Genomic DNA, 21,288 nt, shown 5'->3' with positions numbered 1-21,288 from the left:
TAATTGTAATAAAAAAAATTAAACAAACATAAACAATCCCAGTATCTACACTTTGTAAAAAAATTAACTCTGACAAGTTTTTTCCCTTCAAGCAATCGGTTACGTTGCTGGTATAAGAGTTGGCCAGCTTTAGAAAAAAGCCTTTCTGAAGCTGTGGAGGTAGCTGTGCAACACAAATACTTAAGATCTATTTTCTTAAAATTTGGAAAGGGGGATTTTTGCATTTTGCATAGGAGTAATGGGTCTTTTTTAAATCAGCTATCGGACTTTTTAAATATTTTTGAATATAATTTTGTGTCACGTTGACCAGACAAAATATTATTCTTTTCTGTAACAAGTTTATAATATTTTTCGATATATTTATTTCTAAAACATCGATCGATGTTTTCCCATTAAACATCGATGTTTATTCAACATAGATGAATATCGATCATCCCTATGTCAAACCAACCATTTACCATTGTCAAACAAAAATATCAACTTCGAATCCGAATGGCTGAATTTAGAACTACATTAATAGAATAACATGGACTGAAAACTTGTGAATTCTTCCCTGTTAATATTGTTCTCAATGTGCAATGCAATTTTAAATTGATACAATCCAGATACGGGGTACTTCACTATCGTCTGACGCAAATTCAATTGTTGTGTTCTTACTACTCTTCTCTGTTAATGTGCTGAACATACTACTCTTCTGTTATTGTATTTGTTATCTTGGCCATTTCCCATTAGTGAGCCGTATTTGCAAGCCGAATAGGCTTCAACTGTTATATGATGGACAACCTGAAGAATTTCAATACTATGGGGAATGAAGATAATTGGAGGACTCCCAATTTTCGCCAAGGAATTGTCACCAGAATGTAAGCTGTTCATGTATTTTTTTACTTTGTGAAATAAATACGTATTTATTTTTTTATTTATGATCATATGCAAGTTAGCATGAAGAGTTAATGAATGTGGATGAAGAGAAAGATATATGCAGGTATTGTGACAAGTGAAAATCACACCTCTTTCCTTGGGAGTAGGCAAAGACAATGCCTCCTACTTTGTAAAAGAGATGTGATCTGAGTACTCTACATAAGTCAGGAAAGAGTCATTGTAATAAAGCCACCTCTTTTCTCAACAACAAATTTCTTTACAGTGAAGATGTCATACAGCGGTCGGGTATGCAAGTGGCACGCAACAGTAGTGAGATGGAGAACCATGTGTTCACAAAGGCGAAAACCCGTGAAGAGTATATGAATATGGTTGCCAAACTCATATTGCATGTCAGAGAAATGTGTAAGTAATTTATTGTGTTACAACACTTAAAATTTTTACAAAAATATGCGCTTTTACCCTATCTTTGAGCGTCAAATCAACTCTTTTGAGCACTAAAGGCTCGAGCGTTACAAGATTTTTAATGGGGGTATATCATTAATTTTGACGTGAGATATGCCAATGCACATTTAGTCAAATTGAAAATCATTTTTATTGTGTTTGCCTGCTTCTTATAAGTTATTATTGTTTTTTGTGTACCTAATATATATAACGATATCATTAGTGGTAGTGAGCGAGATGAAATGGAGGTTAGTTGTGAATTGATGGATTTACGAGAGTGTAAAAAAAGGCGGTACAATTAGAAACGGGTTAACTTTTTAAAACCGTTGCGGGTCGTGTTACATGCAAAATATGCAACAAAAGTTTTTCACTGAAGACTTCTTCATCTATACTGAAAAGACACGAATTGAAGCATTAACTTTTTGTTAGGTAAACAAAAACACTCAGACTGTCATGCCTTACACTTTTGAAAAATTTTGTTATTCATGGAAATCATTCATAATACATCTTGAAAAAGAACATTTTCAGAAATTGATATCTCCTTTAAATGGAAATTATATCCTACTGTCTCATTATTACACATTAACAAAAGGTATTCAAAATTTATATAAAGACAAGAAACATGAAGTTATTAATTTAATCAAGTCTTCTAAATATAAACTGACACTCACTTTTGATTTCTGGACATCGGTTGCAAACAAACCTTAGATCTAGTAACTGCACATTTCATGACTTACGAGGGGAAATTGATGTCTATGATAATTGAATTCGATCTTATACCATATCTTTATAAAAGTGAACAAGTCTTGTAAAAAATTATTCAAATATTTTCCGATTATTCTCTAAAAGACAAAATAATATCGACCACGACAGATAATGATGCAACAAAAGCCAAATGTATCCGCTATTTCATGAAGAATATAAGTATGAAATACATGTAAAATGCCTGGCTCATGTCCTTAACATAGTAGTTAAAAAAGGCGTAAAAGAGCTTGAATCAATTATTTCTGCAGTATCAAACTTAATGAAGTATATAACCTTATCCCACCTTTTATTACATGGCTGTCGTAAAAGGTGAGTTGTCATCGGAAAGATCCATCAAGACATATTCTGTATCTTAATCTGAAATCAACACCTGATTTGACTGTTTGAAAATAATTAATTTCAGAAATTAGTATCATGTTCACGTGATGTAGCCTTTTAAGGCATATTAAACCAAAAATAACTTAAAGTTTATGTTATTTCAGCGCAACCAAAACAAAATCAAGGGGCACCCAACTTGCAAGGCCCCAACCAGGGTCAGCCTGGACCCAACACACAAGTGCAAAGTCAACAATCCCAGGCCCAGCAAGGTCAAAGTAACCAGGCCGGGATGGCCACGGACCCAATCAATGCTTTGCAGAACTTGGCCTCGCAGGGGTCGAGGAACCAGATGATGAATATGGGCCCACAAGGGCAGATGCAGCAGCAGGGGGTCATGGGGCCTAACCCTGGGATGGGGGGCATGCAACAACAAATGGGTCAACAGGTACAAAATATGATATGTTTTCTCGTCTTTTCGGACTTGGATTTTCTTCCTCCTGGCTTTAGGCCCAGTTGTATCCTCACCTCTCTGGAGAAGAGCCCGGGGAATGCCTTTGACCATGGAGCCGAGATTGGGTGAGTCAGATTTTTCCACAAAGCGACTCCTATCAGCCCTCCGCAACCTTTGCAGATAAAATTATTATAATTGACAGTTAAAATTCTCTCAGACACACAAGTTATCCAGAATTCAAAGTTGGTATCTAATTACATAATTATAAACCCTGTTTCAGTGAGAATATACCTGTCTCTTTCTTAATAGTCAACTCTGAAATTACTCGTATAGAGTATGTCGCCATTTTGTAATGCTTGCTTAAATATTACAGGGTCCCATTGTCTCCCAAGGAGGGCAACAAGCCCAAACAGCGACAAACTTACTGCAGACACTGAATCAGAGGCCACAGATGAATATGCAGTTGCAGAATAAGCTTGGAGGGTCAATGGGGATGGTGCCCAATCAGGTATGGATCGTTATTGACCTCTATAATTGTATCCTATAAATCTATACTAATATTATAAATGCGAAAGTTTGTGAGTATGTCAGTATGAATGTTTGTTACTCTTACGCAAAAACTACTGAACCGATTACGATGAAATTTGGTTTGTCAGCCAACAGTCTTGAAAATACTGAATGGCCACGTTCAGCTATTCGGCTGAATGATAGAATTGAGATATCAAATAGTGACAGGTTGCTAGCCCATCGCCTAATAAAAGAATCCCAAGTTTGTACGCCTATCCCTTAGTCGCCTTTTACGACATCCATGGGAAAGAGATGGAGTGGTACTATTCTTTTTTGTATTGCGCCAGGTACCGCACGGCACACACACGAATTTATAACAAGGCCTTTGGATTTCCAGGGTCAAATGGGGAACAGCATGGTGGGCGGCATGGGCGGCATGAACCCCATGGCGGGCCAGTTGCAGGGCCAGCTCGGGCCAGGCGGCATGCAGGGGCAGATGATGTCAGGCATGTCGATGGCCGGGAGCATGGCAATGGGCGCGGGCAACGCCATGGGCGGCCAGATGCAGTGCGGCCAGGTGGTGGGGGGCATGGGGGGGCAGATGGCGCCAAATTCTATGCAGGGACAGATGCCTGGACAGATGGGTGAGTTGTGAATTGATTAGATTAACTAGCTGTGCCCGCGACTTCGTCCGCGTGGAATAGTTATTTTGGGCATCATATTTATTCAGGGCGGTCAGGTGATCACGCGTATTAGAAAGAACGCTGATTCGCCGTATTAAATGTTTCGCTGCAAATTGCTTATAACGACTATATCTCAAAACCTATTCGTCTGATTTATATACTGTAAATGGCAATTTTAGTCTACATGAAAAGCCGAAAGTAATAAACATATTTATTTGGATAAGGATTAATACTGAATTAAAGAAAATTGGTTTCAAAAAAACTTATGTTTATAATGAAAAAATAATCTTAAAAAATGAACATAAAAGTGGTTATTGTAAGTAAACCTTAAGAGATAGATATATGCTCTCGCGGACTTTTTTGTGGCAAAAAATGAGTACTTCACATCTTTAGTACATTGTTTTACTATATCTTTGTTGGTTTGCGCAGCGTTCGCGTGAAAAGCTCGCAGATGGCCGACTCATTCAACTTTCACCTGCATTGTTGACGTTTCCCGTAGGAAATCCGGGATAAAATGTAGCCTATAGCCTTCCTCGATAAATAGACTATCTAACAGTGAAATAATTATTCAAATCGGTTCAGTAGTTTCTGAGATTAGCGCGTTTAAACAAACAAACAAACAAACAAACAAAACAAACTCTTCAGCTTTATAATATTAGTATAGATGTGTTTGTTTTTTTTTTTTTTAGATGAGATGTAATTTTGATAGCAATTTAGGTGCCGTGTGGTTCCCGGTACGATAGAAAAAAGTATAGGACTACTCCATCTTTTTCCCATGGATGTCGTTAAAGGCGATTTAGGGATTGGCTTACACACACACTTGGGATTGTTCTTTAAGGCGATGGACTAGCAACCTGTCACTATTTGAATCTCAGTTCTAGTATGAAGCCAAACAGCTTAACGTGGTCTTTCAGTCTTTTCAAGACTGTTGGCTCTGTCTAGCCCGCAAGGGATATAGACGTGATGATATGTATGTATGTATGTACCATTTAACAGCGCTCGTGTAACATGCGTTGTTTTCTGTCAAAGCTAGAAGGACGATGATTTTACATTTACTTTTTTTGTAAAATTAAATGTACATATAAGTGTTTTGAGATGATTAATTTTCTGTATTTTAATAAATAATGTAAAGAGTCAAAGGACACTTCTATTCGTGATACTATTCGTACTAGCTTCTACTCATAAATAAAACAAAACGAATAAATTAATGAATCTCCCAAAAAATTATTTCATTGTTCACGGCAAATATGCTTTTTTGACGTCCGATGAAAATGCTTCAGTGTAGTTTGTTCCGCCGCTTCTTCTACACATGCGCTTTGGAAGCGGTAGTAGTTATAATTAGATTTAAGTGATGTGACGTCAATAAGTGATACCTTGTATCGAATTTTGAAAATAAATCTATTCTATTCTGTGTTGAACATGCATACATGCATACATACATATGGTCACGTCTATGTCCCTTGTGGGGTAGACAGAGCCAACAGTCTTGAAAAGACTGAATGGCCACGTTCAGTTATTTGGCTTAATGATAGAATTGAGATTCAAATAGTTACAGGTTGCTAGCCCATCGCCTAAAAAAAGAATCCCAAGTTTGTAAGCCTATTCGCCTTAGTCGCCTTTTACGACATCCATGGGAAAGAGACGGAGTGGTCCTATTCTTTTTTTTGTATTGGCGCCGGCAACCACACGGCATTGACATGTATGATGAATAATAATAATGAGAACAACATAACATCAACTTCTCCAAAGGGCCTCTACGCAAGCCTCTCAAAAATCCGGGGTGTATAGACCCGTGAAATCCAAGAGGAGAAACATAATAACAAATGTTCGGTCGCAGTGGGCGGCATGGGCGGCAGCCAGCTGGTGGGCATGAACATGCTGCACATGGCGACGCGCGCGGGCGGCAAGGCGGACGGCGCGCTGGGCTACGCGCGCGCGCCGCCGCCCGCGCAGTTCCTGCGGCAGAGCCCCTCGCCCTCCGCCGCGCCCAGCCCCGTCTCTATGGGTGAGCGGGTTTATAACGTCCACAGTAATGGATTCGTCGAGTGCAGTTTTCATTATAATCCAATATACAGGGTGACATTTAAAACAACTGCATCCTTTTAAACATGGACTATACCCATGCTTCTGAGCCGTTTGAACCTATTTTTATTTAAATTAAACTTCATCATTTTCACATTTAAAAAACCTTTAAAAACTACGTCACACGCTTTATTAAAGACCAATGCTACAAAAAGAAATTAAAATCAACATGTAAATAAATGTCTGAAAAATAAATTATTTTTCTAGTATCAAAATTAAGTACAGAGTTGTCGAGATCGCTCAGCTGAATGAATTGTGTCGTTGACCTCTGAATCCTATGCGTCGCTTTTCCGCCGGCCGGGGTGATATGACATATTTAGGATCGTGGATTTTGATACTTTGATATCCTCTCGCCGCCGGGCACTTATCGCGAGCAGACGTGTGTCACTTTCGTGCAAATTTAATCAATTTCTAAAATTCCTATTGGTCTATTTCTTAAAAATCAATTCTCGTTTCCTCTTGTGGTGTTTTAATGGACTAACTCCTCCTACTGGGCGTGTCGCAAGTGAGATGCATATAATTTGCTAATCCATCGTTAAAAATCAAGACAGGCAGTATTGCTTATTGGTGGCCGGATTTGAACCTGGAGCGCGGAGACGTGCACACCAAACACTACCGCTGAGCCAACGAGGAACTCGCAGCTACGAGCGAAATTTGCGGTGAGACTCCTGCTACGGTGTACGCGCGCTACGTCACTGCGCCTACGACGCTGCCCCGCCACACGCTACGGCATCTCCCTCCGCACTACCGTCGCGCTCCCCGCGCTCGCCCGCTGCAGTTTGGACGAGCTACGAAGTGCTACGACGCTTACTACTTGCTACGACGAGTATTTGTTTACAAGGTACAACCCATTAATTTGAGTCTTAACTACATACGCTTTACGTCTTAACTTACATAGCACACGGGTACGTACGTAACATCATTAACAAACATGCCGCTCAAAAGGACACCTCCGGTTACTCCGTCAACGTCTAAATCTGATCCAGACCTTTGTAATCTCTCGAAGAACGACTCAGCAGATTACGTCTCCACTAGGTATAAGCGTTTTAGAGAGGAGTCTTCATCTCCGCGATATGAGTCCGACACTGTCAGGCAGGTGATGAGAGATATGCGAGCTATTATGGAACAAATGCAGCTGAGTCAGTCTGTATTATTTAACAAAATATCCGAAGATATAACCGAAATTAAACAACAGAATAAGCAAATACAGCAGACCAATTCTGACATAGTTAAAGGCATGGAGTTTATTCGAGAATCTCATAAGAAATTAACCCATAGAATAGATGTTTTGGAGAAAGAGAAGCAATCCTTAATCACCAATATCCAGCAGTTACAAACTCAGCTACGAGATATGCAATTTCAGTCCCGTCCATCTTCAGTGGAACTGCGTAACATACCCAGTCTTGAGAATGAAACGCCAACAGATATTTATTCGCACGTGATAAAGACCGCAACAGTGGTTGGCACCAGCACTCAGCTATCAGACATCCGTGATGCGTACCGGCTACCCGGTAAGCCGGGCAAGCCTAGGATAATTGTGGCCGAGTTTGCTACAGTTGACAAAAAAAATCACTTCTTATCGGAAGTGAAGAAATTTAATGACTCTCGTTCTAAGGACAGCAAGCTCAACACCGCATTGCTTGGATATGCAGGCAAAAGCACTCCAATTTATATATCCGAATACGTTCCCGGAAGTGGGAGAAAATTGTTTTATCAAACTCGCGAGTTTGCCAAAGCTCAAAAATACAAGTTTTGCTGGATATCAAACAATAGAATTTACCTGCGCAAGAGTGAGCAATCTAAAGCTTTATGGGTGCAGTCAGAGGCTGTCCTAAACGGGCTCATTGCAGAATGACTAGTCTTCTGCTTAGAAGAACAATGTTGTGCTTTCTCCTATGTGCATGTTTACCCTTTAAGTATTTTTTACAAGAAACAAATATATTTAGTCATAAGTTTTTTCTCTACTGTTATAATTATATTAGAAAACTGTCCAATTAGAGATATATACTGCGCCTGCTGCCATGGTTTAGAAATATTATACATTATTCTTATTTTTAACAATATATACATAAATTCAATTAACTTACACATTACACATTCACATAAATGGTTCAGTAAAATTTATATTATATTTATTAATCACTCTAATTCCTTTAATATTCACGCTATGTATTTTTATAATTACTTAATCTACACAGTATTCTTGCACTATATTCACACAATTTATATACTAGCCAATGTATCTATCTCCGTAATCTTGGGTATAACAATACTTTTTACAATTTTCTTCCTGGGTCGAATAATCTCGTGTCGGTCTTCAGCTGTAACGACTTATATCTTCGTATGGCAGGATCACTCTGGCTCCGAAAAACTTTTTGATTATTGTTGTTTATTTTTCTTTTATTATGACTTTAGATAATCTTAATATTGTATCCTCGGAGCTCGATGATCTTGCCGTTTCGAAGGCCTTCAACTGTCGCCCGGAAGAATGTGTTAATTTTTTACAACACGATGGTAAATCCATAACCGTATTTCATTTAAATATTCGCAGCATAAATCACAATTTTGATGAGTTTGAAGCCTTGTTCGCTGCTATGGACACCCCATGCGAAATTATTATTTTAACAGAGTGCTGGCTACTTTCGGCGCCTTACCTCCCAACTCTTAGTGGCTACACAGCACATGGTACCATCAAACACCTTAATCAAAACAGCGGTATCGTTATATATGTAAAAGATAGCCTCGACTGTAAAGTATATGAGCCGGATTGTATAAAGGAAGCTAACTGTCTGGTTTGCGAAGTAAGTGAGGATTTTGCAATTGTTAGTATATATCGATCGCCCTCATATACTAGTGCTGATATTTTCCTAAGCAGCCTGAACACCCTGTTCTTGACCTTGTCTCGTCATCCGATACTTAGTCTCATTGGTGACGTAAATATAGATATTAAACGAGACTCAATAGACCCACGTTTGGATGACTACTTGGATCTCAATGCTGCCCATGGTCTCTTACCTGCCCACAACTTTATCACTAGATGCATAAAATGCCTGGATCACGTTATGTTGAGATCAAAATTTCCTTCCACTACACTTATCGTTGATTCGCACTTGACTGATCATAAACCAACCATACTTATGGCAAGCTTAAGACGAAAACCTGCACTAATCCCCAAAACTCAAATTAAGATAGATCATGAGTCCATACGCACGTCTATTATGAACACAAATTTTTCTCATATTTTCGGTATGCATGATGCTAATGAAGCTGTCGATAGCCTAGTGAGCATGGTTTCGGATATTATCAAAAAGAATACACGCACAATTATATTAACAAGATCTACAAAAAATATTAAACCGTGGGTAACACCTGGACTTATTAGATGCATCCGAAATCGTGACAAAATGCACCGAAAATTACAGAGAAACCCCAATAATGTTATACTCAAGACCACATACACAAGATATAGAAATTTTATAAATAAACTGCTGAAAACCCTAAAGAAGAATTACTATACCAAGTTGTTAAACAACTCTAAGAATAACATGAAATCTACATGGAATGCTGTCAAAACCATATCTAATATTAAATCCATTCCTTCAAATTCTAGGCCACTTCTTAGTTTAGATAAAAATCCAATGAATTCAGTTAATCAAGTAAATAACTTCTTTGTCAACGTTGGTGAAAATTTGGCTCGAGCTATTCAAAATCGTAGATACTCTCCGAATCCAATTAATAACCTTCAATCTGAACGTGATTCCTTTTATCTTTTTGATGTTGACGAAATCGAAATAGACTCCGTGATATCTGGCCTCCGTAGCGATTGTGCTGTGGGCTGGGATGGAATCTCGGCTCGTATCATTCAGTCCTGTCGTGTAATTTTTGTTCCCATCCTTACTCATATTTGTCAGTTGGCATTGTCGACAGGAGTATTCCCTATTGCTTTTAAAAAAGCCATAGTACATCCGATCCATAAAACCGGAGCGAAAGATGAGGTAACAAATTATAGGCCAATATCAATTCTGACTGCTTTATCTAAGATCCTTGAAAAGGTACTTAATAAACGCTTAGTTGCATTCTTAGAAAGAAAAAATTTGATTGCGAGGAATCAATTTGGTTTTAGAAAAGGAGTTAGTACGGAGGATGCAGTCAATTCTCTTCTAGAGACGGTTGTGCAGGGTTTGGACGATGCGGACAGATGTGTCGGACTGTTTCTCGATTTTTCGAAAGCATTCGATACTGTCTCGATTCCATTGCTTTTGAACAAACTGGAGAGGATTGGGATTCGCGGGCTAGCCTTGTCAATTTTCAAAGATTATTTGCAAAATCGTACCCAACAAGTTAAAATCGGAGAATACATCAGTGACGAGAAAGAACTGGTATATGGCGTCCCGCAAGGCTCAATTTTAGGACCAACCCTTTTTATTATTTACGTCAATGATTTGTGCAAACTCAATATTCCTTACTGTGATATATTTACATATGCAGACGACACCGCTTTAATAATCAAGGGTCCAAATTGGAAAGAAGCTTTTGCCCGCGCGCAAGATGCTTTGGCTACCATAATAACCTGGCTTGATGAAAATGTCCTAACCCTAAATGTAAATAAGACATATGTTATTACTTTCGCCATAAATTCTTCGACGATACCTCCTGCTGAGGAAACTATCATCAAGGCACATACTTGTGGTGGTAATTCTTCACACTGCTCCTGCTTTGTTATAGAGAGAACTGAGGCCCTTAAATATTTGGGTGTGTATATAGATCAGTTTTTAAACTGGGGGAAACATATCACTACACTTATTCCCAAAATAAGAAAACTCATATATGTATTCAAGAGGCTTAACACCTGTGCCGACCGTGATACACTAAAGTTGGTTTATTTCGCCCTATGCCAGTCAATTCTATCCTACTGCATCACGGCTTGGGGTGGAGCAGCGAAAACTAATTTGTTACCACTGGAGCGCGCACAGAGAGCAGTACTTAAGGTTATTACCAAAAAACCCTATCGTTACTGCACAACTCAACTCTACGCCGATATACCTGTCTTGACTGTTAGACAACTTTTCATCAAGTCAACATTGCTCCGTAAACATGCACAGCTTACCTACGACCCAACACTAAGAACTCGAAGACGTAGATACGACCGCGTTTGTCCCATTTTAATTCATAGAACTGTCCTAGCGGCACGGCACTTTAGAGTACTTAGTGGTCGAATTTATAATAAAGCTAATAAGACTTTGAAATTTTATCCTTGCACCAAACGGGAAAGTAAGTCCAGAATTCATCAGTGGTTGCTAACTTTAGATTATGAAGCAACTGAAAACTTTTTATCTACAAACATCTGAAACTCATATAAAGTAGAATACCAATCTAAATATAAATTAACATAAATGTAAATTAATAATATAATAAACACTACACAAACATTTAAACTGAACACACACATATATATATAATATTTTGTATCAATTGTATAGGTAACTTATCAATTATTTATCTATTATTTATCTATAATATAATTATATACCTATGTACATATTTTATTTAAATTTGAATAGGCGGCTGAGAGCATTTTGTTACTACCTACATACCAAAAAAAGTGTAAAAGTTAGTACATACTTTTATACTTTTTAAATCTTATCAACAATAATGTTATACGGATTCCCAAAGCACAGAATTATTCTAGCTTGGGAATTATTGTATCCTAATATTAAGGTCATATTTTAAGTTTCTTTTACTACCTCATCTCTGTACTGCCGGAACATCATGATGCTGCTCGACACTCGAGATACAGGCTCACGCCTAGTTCGATGCGAGTTGGCTGAAGGATGGACACTGGCAGTGCACTTTTGTTCATTGAAATTGTAATGAAACTGTCAATAAAAAAATGCTTTTATTTGATATGAACCGATAATTTTCTTTTGACGTTTTTAAATATCCTTTAGATGAGTACACTTAACAGTTAAATTTATGCAGTTGAATTAAAAGTCACCCTGTATAGGTTAGGTCTCCTTGAACAGGTGGCAGATGTTGGACGGAAGTCGTTTCATGTAAAACCCCGACTTACGCGCATCTCTGGCTAATCTCCAGAGAGGTGAAGATGTAACCGGAACTAACAGAAGAAAAAAGCTTGATTGAATTATCAATAATTTAATTAATCTGAATTTTGTCTTCGGTTCGAAGGACCAATGTCCTCGAAATTGGTCCTTCAAGCCGGATCTGAACATCCGCGTTATAACACACTCTCTTTATATGTAGGTGTGATGGGTGGCGGCGGAGCGGGTATGTCGTCGCCGATGGGCGGCGTGGGCGCCCTGGGCGCGTGCGGGAGCCCCTCCAACGCGCAGCATCTGCCGCACCACGTCGCGCAACAAAGGTAATGATCACCTAGAAGCAAACTATAAATGATCTAGAAATCATTAGTTAACAGATTCGACTGACCATTAATATAGATCTTAAGAACACAGATTTTGCAAGGAGTAAAAACTTGACTAACTCAAATCGGCCTAATAAATAAACAAACCGATTTTAAAGAAATTTGGCACAGAGGTACAATAGCCTCTCTGCAAAATTTCCACGTGATCTTAAAAAGGAATAAAATTTTCATCGCGGTCGGAGCTGCCGTTAACAGCTTAAGCAGCAGTTTGTTACCGCTTCTTCTGCACTGACGCTTTGGAAGCGGCAGTAAACATAAGTTTTAAGTATATTTATTTGACGACAACCATCATGTTGTGAAACCAAAAGCTTTGACAATTATTAAGCGATAATATGATAGTGGCGTGTGGCTCCCGGCACCAATACAAAAAAGAATAGGACCACTCCATCTCTTTCCCATGGATGTCGCAAAAGGCGACTAAGAGATAGGCTTACAAACTTGGGATTCTTTTTAAGGCGATGGGCTAGCAACCTGTCACTGTTTGAATCTCAATTCTATCGTTAAGCCAAATAGCTGAACGTGGCCATTCGGTCTTTTCAACACTGTTGGCTCTGTCTACCCCGCAAGGGATATAGACGTGACCATATGTATGTATGTATTAAAACCAACTTACCGATTAGAATTAAATGATTTCTTTTTAAGACTGAATGGCCACGTCCAGCTATTTGGCTAAAAATTTGACAATTATTAAGCGATATGATAGTATCCTGTAATAATGTATCCCCCCCCCCCCCCCCGCAGGGGCGTGGGCATGGGCATGGTGGGGTCGCCGTCGCCGTCGCTGGGCGCGGCGGCGGGCGGCTCGCCGGGCGGGGAGGACGCAGCCTACCGCGAGAAGGTGCGCCAGCTCAGCAAGTACATCGAGCCGCTGCGGCGCATGGTGCACCGCATGGTCAGCGAGGGCGAGAGTGAGTGCTTACATACATACATACATACATACATACATACATACATACATACATACATACATACATACACATCTATACTATCTAATACGAGTATTATAAAGCTGAACAGTTTGTTTGTTTGAACGCGCCAATCTCAGGAACTACATCCATACACATCTATACTAATACGAGTATTATAAAGTTGAACAGTTTGTTTGTTTGAACGCGCCAATCTCAGGAACTACATGCATACACATCTATACTAATATGAGTATTACAAAGCTGAACAGTTTGTTTGTTTGAACGCGCCAATCTCAGGAACTACATACATACACATCTATACTAATACGAGTATTATAAAGTTGAACAATTTGTTTGTTTGAACGCGCCAATCTCAGGAACTACATACATACACATCTATACTAATACGAGTATTATAAAGCTGAACAGTTTGTTTGTTTGAACGCGCCAATCTCAGGAACTACATACATACATACACATCTATACTAATACGAGTATTATAAAGCTGAACAGTTTGTTTGTTTGAACGCGCCAATCTCAGGAACTACATACATACACATCTATACTAATACGAGTATTATAAAGCTGAACAGTTTGTTTGTTTGAACGCGCCAATCTCAGGAACTACATACATACACATCTATACTAGTATTACAAAGCTGAACAGTTTGTTTGTTTGAACGCGCCAATCTCAGGAACTACATACATACACATCTATACTAATACGAGTATTATAAAGCTGAACAGTTTGTTTGTTTGAACGCGCCAATCTCAGGAACTACATACATACACATCTATACTAGTATTACAAAGCTGAACAGTTTGTTTGTTTGAACGCGCCAATCTCAGGAACTACATACATACACATCTATACTAATACGAGTATTATAAAGCTGAACAGTTTGTTTGTTTGAACGCGCCAATCTCAGGAACTACATACATACACATCTATACTAGTATTACAAAGCTGAACAGTTTGTTTGTTTGAACGCGCCAATCTCAGGAACTACATACATACACATCTATACTAGTATTACAAAGCTGAACAGTTTGTTTGAACGCGCCAATCTCAGGAACTACATGCATACACATCTATACTAATATGAGTATTACAAAGCTGAACAGTTTGTTTGTTTGAACGCGCCAATCTCAGGAACTACATACATACACATCTATACTAATACGAGTATTATAAAGTTGAACAATTTGTTTGTTTGAACGCGCCAATCTCAGGAACTACATACATACACATCTATACTAATACGAGTATTATAAAGCTGAACAGTTTGTTTGTTTGAACGCGCCAATCTCAGGAACTACATACATACATACACATCTATACTAATACGAGTATTATAAAGCTGAACAGTTTGTTTGTTTGAACGCGCCAATCTCAGGAACTACATACATACACATCTATACTAATACGAGTATTATAAAGCTGAACAGTTTGTTTGTTTGAACGCGCCAATCTCAGGAACTACATACATACACATCTATACTAGTATTACAAAGCTGAACAGTTTGTTTGTTTGAACGCGCCAATCTCAGGAACTACATACATACACATCTATACTATTATTACAAAGCTGAACAGTTTGTTTGTTTGAACGCGCCAATCTCAGGAACTACATACATACACATCTATACTAATACGAGTATTATAAAGCTGAACAGTTTGTTTGTTTGAACGCGCCAATCTCAGGAACTACATACATACACATCTATACTAGTATTACAAAGCTGAACAGTTTGTTTGAACGCGCCAATCTCAGGAACTACATACATACACATCTATACTAGTATTACAAAGCTGAACAGTTTGTTTGAACGCGCCAATCTCAGGAACTACATACATACACATCTATACTAATACGAGTATTACAAAGCTGAAGAGTTTGTTTGTTTGAACGCGCTAGTCTCAGGAACTACTGGTTCGAATTGAGAACATCTTTTTGTGTTGAATAGACCATTTTTAATATCACGCTGCAACTTGTTGGAGCGAAGAAATAATGGAAAATGTGAAAAAAAATACGGGGTAAATTATTCACCCTTGAGGGCTTCAATGATGCCCAATATAACTATTCCACGCGGACGGAGTCGCGGGCACAGCTAGTATGAATATAAATATATAATAGTCATATGTAGCGGGAGCGATGATGCCGCTCGACCACTACCAGAAGGAAGATCAAGAAGAGCCAGGCTAGGTGTGATGCCCGGGGGAGGGCATCGTGGTGGAATGCCTGCGATCCCACGATGCCCTTGAAAACGGTCTTGAAAAGACTGATAGGCCACGTTCAGCTATTAATGATGGAATTGAAAACATGTGGTCTCTACCTCCCTCTCCAGGAAAGAGGCGTGATTATGTATGTATGTAAAACAGTAAAAATGTATATATACTTATATTAAAATGTGAAAGTGTGTTGCTGTGTTTGTTTGTCAATCTTAAATAAAAATGAACGGATCTTCAAAAATTTCGCTAAGTATACACTAAGTTTATAAGTCGCCTAGGCAATGTTCGATGGCGCAGAATACCACCGAATAAAAACTCAATAAAATAACGACCTTATTACAAGTATAGTGAACTTAAAATCCAAAAACAAAATGTCTCCTGCTTTCTCGCTCGTAATAGGACAGTTCTAATCCAGGGTTTAAATGACGCGCTCTGATAGGTTCAAATATTTGCGCAAGTGCATCGATGTAAATTAAAAATAAATGTGATAATACTGCAGAAAAATACTCGTAACACCCGCAGATAAAATACCTATTTACCTTTGAAAGCATTTTCATAATCGGTTCAGTATTTTCGAATATTTAGGCCTTTCAAATGAAGACTAATTTTTTTTTTGGAATACAAATCATACGATAACAATTTTTGTATCAACAACAGACGTGGAGAAACTGACGAAGATGAAGAATCTCCTGGACATCCTCTCCAACCCCAACAAGAGGATGCCTCTGGAGACTCTTATCAAGTGCGAGGTTGTTCTGGAGAAGCTGGACTTCAGGAGGGGGGAGACGCTGCCAGTACCCAACGCCGGAAAGGTGGGTTGAATCCTCACTTATATTACAGCATTTTATCTTTCACTATCCAAGGGTTGGCTGGAAGAGATTGCTTAGCGATAAGTCAGCCTTGGCTCAACATATTCATAATGTATGTTTCTACTACGTATGTATTTTGTTATGGGCAATAAAGATAATTTGTATAGTATTGTATTTTAATATTATTAATGCGATAGTTGGCCTGTCTGTTCCGCTTTTACGGCTAAACCGCTGGACCGATTCTTATGACATTTGGTATGTTCAGGATTTTTTGCTTTCGACTGCTTCGTAGTTTGTTATTAAATAAGTTATTTAAGTATTATCGAGTTAACCTCTAAAGGAACTTTAATATGTGGTAATAGAGACGAGTTTGCAGTGAATTTGGTTAGGTTGATATGCTGTATGTGAAAAGAAAATTGTTGAATTTATAATTTGAAATTGTTGTTTGTGTCTATGTTGATGTCTAGCTTGTCTATTCCTAAAAAAATCTGTTGGTGTCATTTTTTGTTACAATAAAACTCATGGTTATTTATTCAAATCTCGTTTATTTACATACATACATATAATCACGTCTATATCCCTTGCGGGGTAGACAGAGCCAACAGTCAGGAAAAGACTGATAGGCCACGTTCAGCTGTTTGGCTTTATGATGGAATTGAGATTCAAATAGTGACAGGTTGCTAACCCATCGCCTAAAAGAAGAATCCCAAGTAATTATATAAGCCTATCCCTTAGTCGCCTTTTACGACATCCATGGGAACGAGATGGAGTGGTCCTATTCTTTTTTTTATTAGTGCCGGGAACCACACGGCACAGTTACACACGTTTATTTACAACAAAAATATATATTTTTTTTTTTCAGGAGCAAATATTCAACCCTCTCCTGGAAGTAGTGAACAACTGCCTTTCGTCGCCTCTGGCTAACCACACGCTCAAACGAACGTTCGGCTCTACGCTGGACGCTTTGAATGGACCCGAGATCAAGTGAGTTTTCATTTGGCCTTCTTGGATGTCCCAGGTTCGATGTTGGGACAATTTTAGCGATGTTTTGTCGCCTCCACCCAATAACATCTTCGGACAAACGCTGGGTAGTAGGTTTTAAGTCTTAGATACTACAGATATGGTAGTAGTAGTATAGTATAGTCTTAGATTTAAATATTTACACTATTTATAATTAAATAGTGTCGTGTGGTTCCCGGCACCAATATAAAAAATGAAAATTCCCACGGGCGCGAGGCCTCGCGCAAATGCTAGTTAAAAATAAGATTATATTATTCAAACTATAGGAAGTTGTTAAGGAAAACATAAATGTTTATGTATATCTAAAATGTTTTCAGAAATCTACCGCCTCCACTAAAAATACCGAAATACGAAGAACCTGTTATGGACATACCTGATGTATTACAAGGGGAAATCGCTCGGCTAGATTCTAGGTTCAAGGTAAGTGCGATGAGTTTTAATGTAATAATAATGAATAAATGTGATTCAATGTCTACGTTCGTTAGCCCAATTAAATTCTTTATTTGAGTAATTAATTTCTTAAGTATTTCTTGAAAAAAAAAATATTTTTTTAAATATAAAATAAAATAAAGAAACACAGCGAGGTTTCAACATACACATAAATTTACAAAGAAAATAAAATTGCAAAAGGTAATTTAAGTTGTTAAATATGTCAAGTTGAAGCCTAATCCATTCAGATATAAATAAAAAAATATAAATATAATCTAATCACGTCTATATCCCTTGCGGGGTAGACAGAGCCAACAGTCTTTTAAAGACTGATAGGCCACGTTCAGCTATTTGGCTTTAAGATAGAAATGAGATTCAAATAGTGACAAGTTGCTAGCCCATCGCCTAAAAGTAGAATCCCAAGTTTATAAGCGTACCCCTTAGACGCCTTTTACGACATCCATGGGAGAGAAATGAAGTGGTCCTATTCTTTTTTCTATTGGTGCCGGGAACCACACGGCCATTCAGAAATTGGAAAATTACTCCCGTCAAACTCCAAGGCTCTTTTGGCAAACGTTACCGAACTAGAATCACGTGTCTTCAACTTATTCTCCCATATTTATACTATATTTCGATTAGCAGTGTCGTGTGGTTCCCGGCACCAATAGAAAAAAGTATAGGACCACTCCATCTCTCTCCGTCTCACGAGTCGTAGCAGTACATGGTCTCCACTCGAGGAGTTTTTGACCCCACCAGCCCTTCGAGAAATGTGGCCTGCCCATTGCCCTTCAGATCGCTGACCCGAGCTAATCGAAACATACATACATACAAATATATAATCACGTCTATATCCCTTGCGGGGAAGACAGAGCCAACAGTCTTGTAAAGAATGATAGGCTTAAAGCCAAATAGCTGAACGTGTGAGCTATTGGGCTTTAAGATAGAATTGAGGTTCAAATAGTGACAGGTTGCTAACCCATCGCCTAAAAAAAGAATGCCAAGTTTGTAAGCCTATCCCTTAGTCGCTTCTTACGACATCCATGGGAAAGAGATGGATTTGTCCTATTCTTTTTTGTATTGGTGCCGGGAACCACACGGCACAATATATGTATGTATGTATATTAAATTCCAGGTGTCCCTAGAAACAATGCAGCTGTCGGGCGGTAGCGGGGCGATATCGCTGATAGCGCAACTAGACGACGCCTGCCTGCCGTGCGTGGCCGGCATCCACGTGACCGTGCCCCGGGACTACCCCAACTCCCCGCCTTCCAGGCTGAGGACCCACTTCAGGGATGCGGCTGATGCTGATTCGCTGAAAGCTAGGGTCGAACGGGCAATGGACGCGAGATGTGCACGGTATTTTTTTTTTTTTTTTGTTAAGAAGAATGTAAGAAAGTTTGTTGTAGTTCACACGTAACTGGTTTTAATTTTTTAGATGCTTATGTGTAATGTTTTTATAAAAAAAAATTATAAGAGTATAGGTTCTTCAAGCTCACTCAAAGCTACTCCATCTTGGTTTAAATTTCTTAAGTGACTATTTTTTTTTTTTGTAAAAAAGTAATAAACAAATTGGATATAAGCTTCTGGATGCTCACCCCCAAAACTCCGTTTTGGTTTTCATTTCTTGGTATAGTAGCTTTTTTTGTTATTTCGAACGTGGAACAATTCCTGGCGGCCAGTACATGACGCAACCTACCTACGATGGATTTATTCTGAATTTTGAAAGTAGAATCATTCACGACTTGGGTACAGATTAAACAGTCCCAAGTCGTGAATGATTCTACTTTCAAAATTCAGTACATTAAACAAAAGTAAACAAATAAGGTTTTTATAAGTTAAAAACAACTGACTTTTTTTGTATTGGTTGATGTATCGTCTTGTTTGTCACCAGCCTACCGAAAGCATGTTCCCTCGGGCAGCTGCTGGACGCGTGGGAGATGAGCGTGAGGCAGGCCAGCGCGCCCGGACAGATATCGTACACGCCAGTCCCGGCTTTAGGAATATAGAGGTTGTAGTTATGTTTACAAACTTAGAGTGTAATGTAGTTAATTATGTTGATATCTAATACAGAATTTTAATTTAGTTCCATTTTGGATCAGATAAATTTTTAATACAAACGTAAGTAATGAAATTGTAACTGATGACTGTAGTTAATTTTAGTATGTATGTTTATTTATATTCGCATCACGCGAAAACTGTTACTACGATTTGGATTTTGATTTCTCAGGTATGGTTTGGGTGTAAACTGTTGATTGAGATAAAATCATCGTACATCATGAGAAACGATAATTATGCTTAAACATACATACATTATTATGCTAAAAAATCAATGCAAATAAATTTATATACGTTTAAACTTTATGGGATCCATTATTAACTCTGCAAAAGTATTGGAAACTTACAAAGAAACATCAGGTATATAATTCTACCTCGCGTTACGAAGACTTTTTTTAGATTAATTTATAAGTATCTGTGATAATATATCGCATAATGCATGTTCGTTATCATGTTTTATATTATACTCTACATCGCGATTTTTCTGTTTAAATTCATTTGAAAGCAGGACAACATAATAATTTTATAGAAGAGCGATAAAGACAGGTATATGAGATGCAACTGTCAAATAAAATTTTAACAGAAATTTTTGTTCAGGAAATTGCAAAAGCTTGCTTATACTAGAATTTTACATAAGATAAATAAAGATAGGTATATAAATAACATGAAAATTTTTACCACGATTATTTTGTATGAAGAATTTAAAAAAATAAAATGGCGATGTAAAAATTGTCTAAAAAAGTAAAATTTCTTGTTGTTTTCAATGAATTAAGTAAATATGCATGCGGTTTAAGTTATTTTTTTAGCAAAAAATAGACTGATAACTTTTGACACAGTTTGTTTTAAGAGAAAATTGCATTTAGTTCAAAAAATGTAGGTACTTTTAAATAATATTAATAATTTCGTTAATAGTTAAGGAAAATAGAATTAAAGTTGGATGCTAAAATTTTATCAAGCTTAAGTTATTTACGTCTTGTTTATGTAATAATAAAAAATATAATTACATACTTATATATAGCTATGTATGTACAATTGTAATTATCACGACATGCTTTCGAAATAGACTTAATAAAAAACAGATAAACCTTTTTTACCTGACATCAAAACAATGTATTGAATTTTCAATAATGTAATAGTGATTCTAGTTTGGGATCAATTGTAATAGGTATTTATATAATGTAAATATTTCCTAAGATGCAAAGATGTTTTTATGTGTTTTAGTAGAAAATATTTAATTTTTTAATAAAATTTAATCTCGAATGCCTCTAT

The 21,288-nt window shown here is 37.8% G+C and overlaps 1 protein-coding gene across 1 annotated transcript; it reads left to right on the top strand.

Moving 5' to 3' along the window:
* Window positions 1-430: 430 nt before the first annotated feature.
* On the top strand, window positions 431-21,281 carry LOC106143195 (mediator of RNA polymerase II transcription subunit 15). The gene is made up of 13 exons (XM_013345217.2): window positions 431-860; window positions 1,142-1,281; window positions 2,568-2,848; window positions 3,228-3,362; window positions 3,759-4,005; window positions 5,882-6,049; window positions 12,388-12,505; window positions 13,307-13,473; window positions 16,364-16,518; window positions 17,378-17,499; window positions 17,853-17,955; window positions 19,097-19,320; window positions 19,856-21,281. The coding sequence occupies exons 1-13, from the start codon at window positions 772-774 to the stop codon at window positions 19,968-19,970; spliced, it is 2,064 nt and encodes a 687-aa protein (XP_013200671.1). The 5' UTR covers window positions 431-771; the 3' UTR covers window positions 19,971-21,281.
* Window positions 21,282-21,288: the final 7 nt, after the last annotated feature.

The sequence above is a fragment of the Amyelois transitella genome, chromosome 2 (genome assembly GCF_032362555.1).
Source record: "Amyelois transitella isolate CPQ chromosome 2, ilAmyTran1.1, whole genome shotgun sequence".
Lineage (NCBI taxonomy): Eukaryota > Metazoa > Arthropoda > Insecta > Lepidoptera > Pyralidae > Amyelois > Amyelois transitella.
The sequence above is the reverse complement of the archived record's forward strand: the minus strand, read 5'-3'. Positions and strand labels throughout refer to the sequence as shown.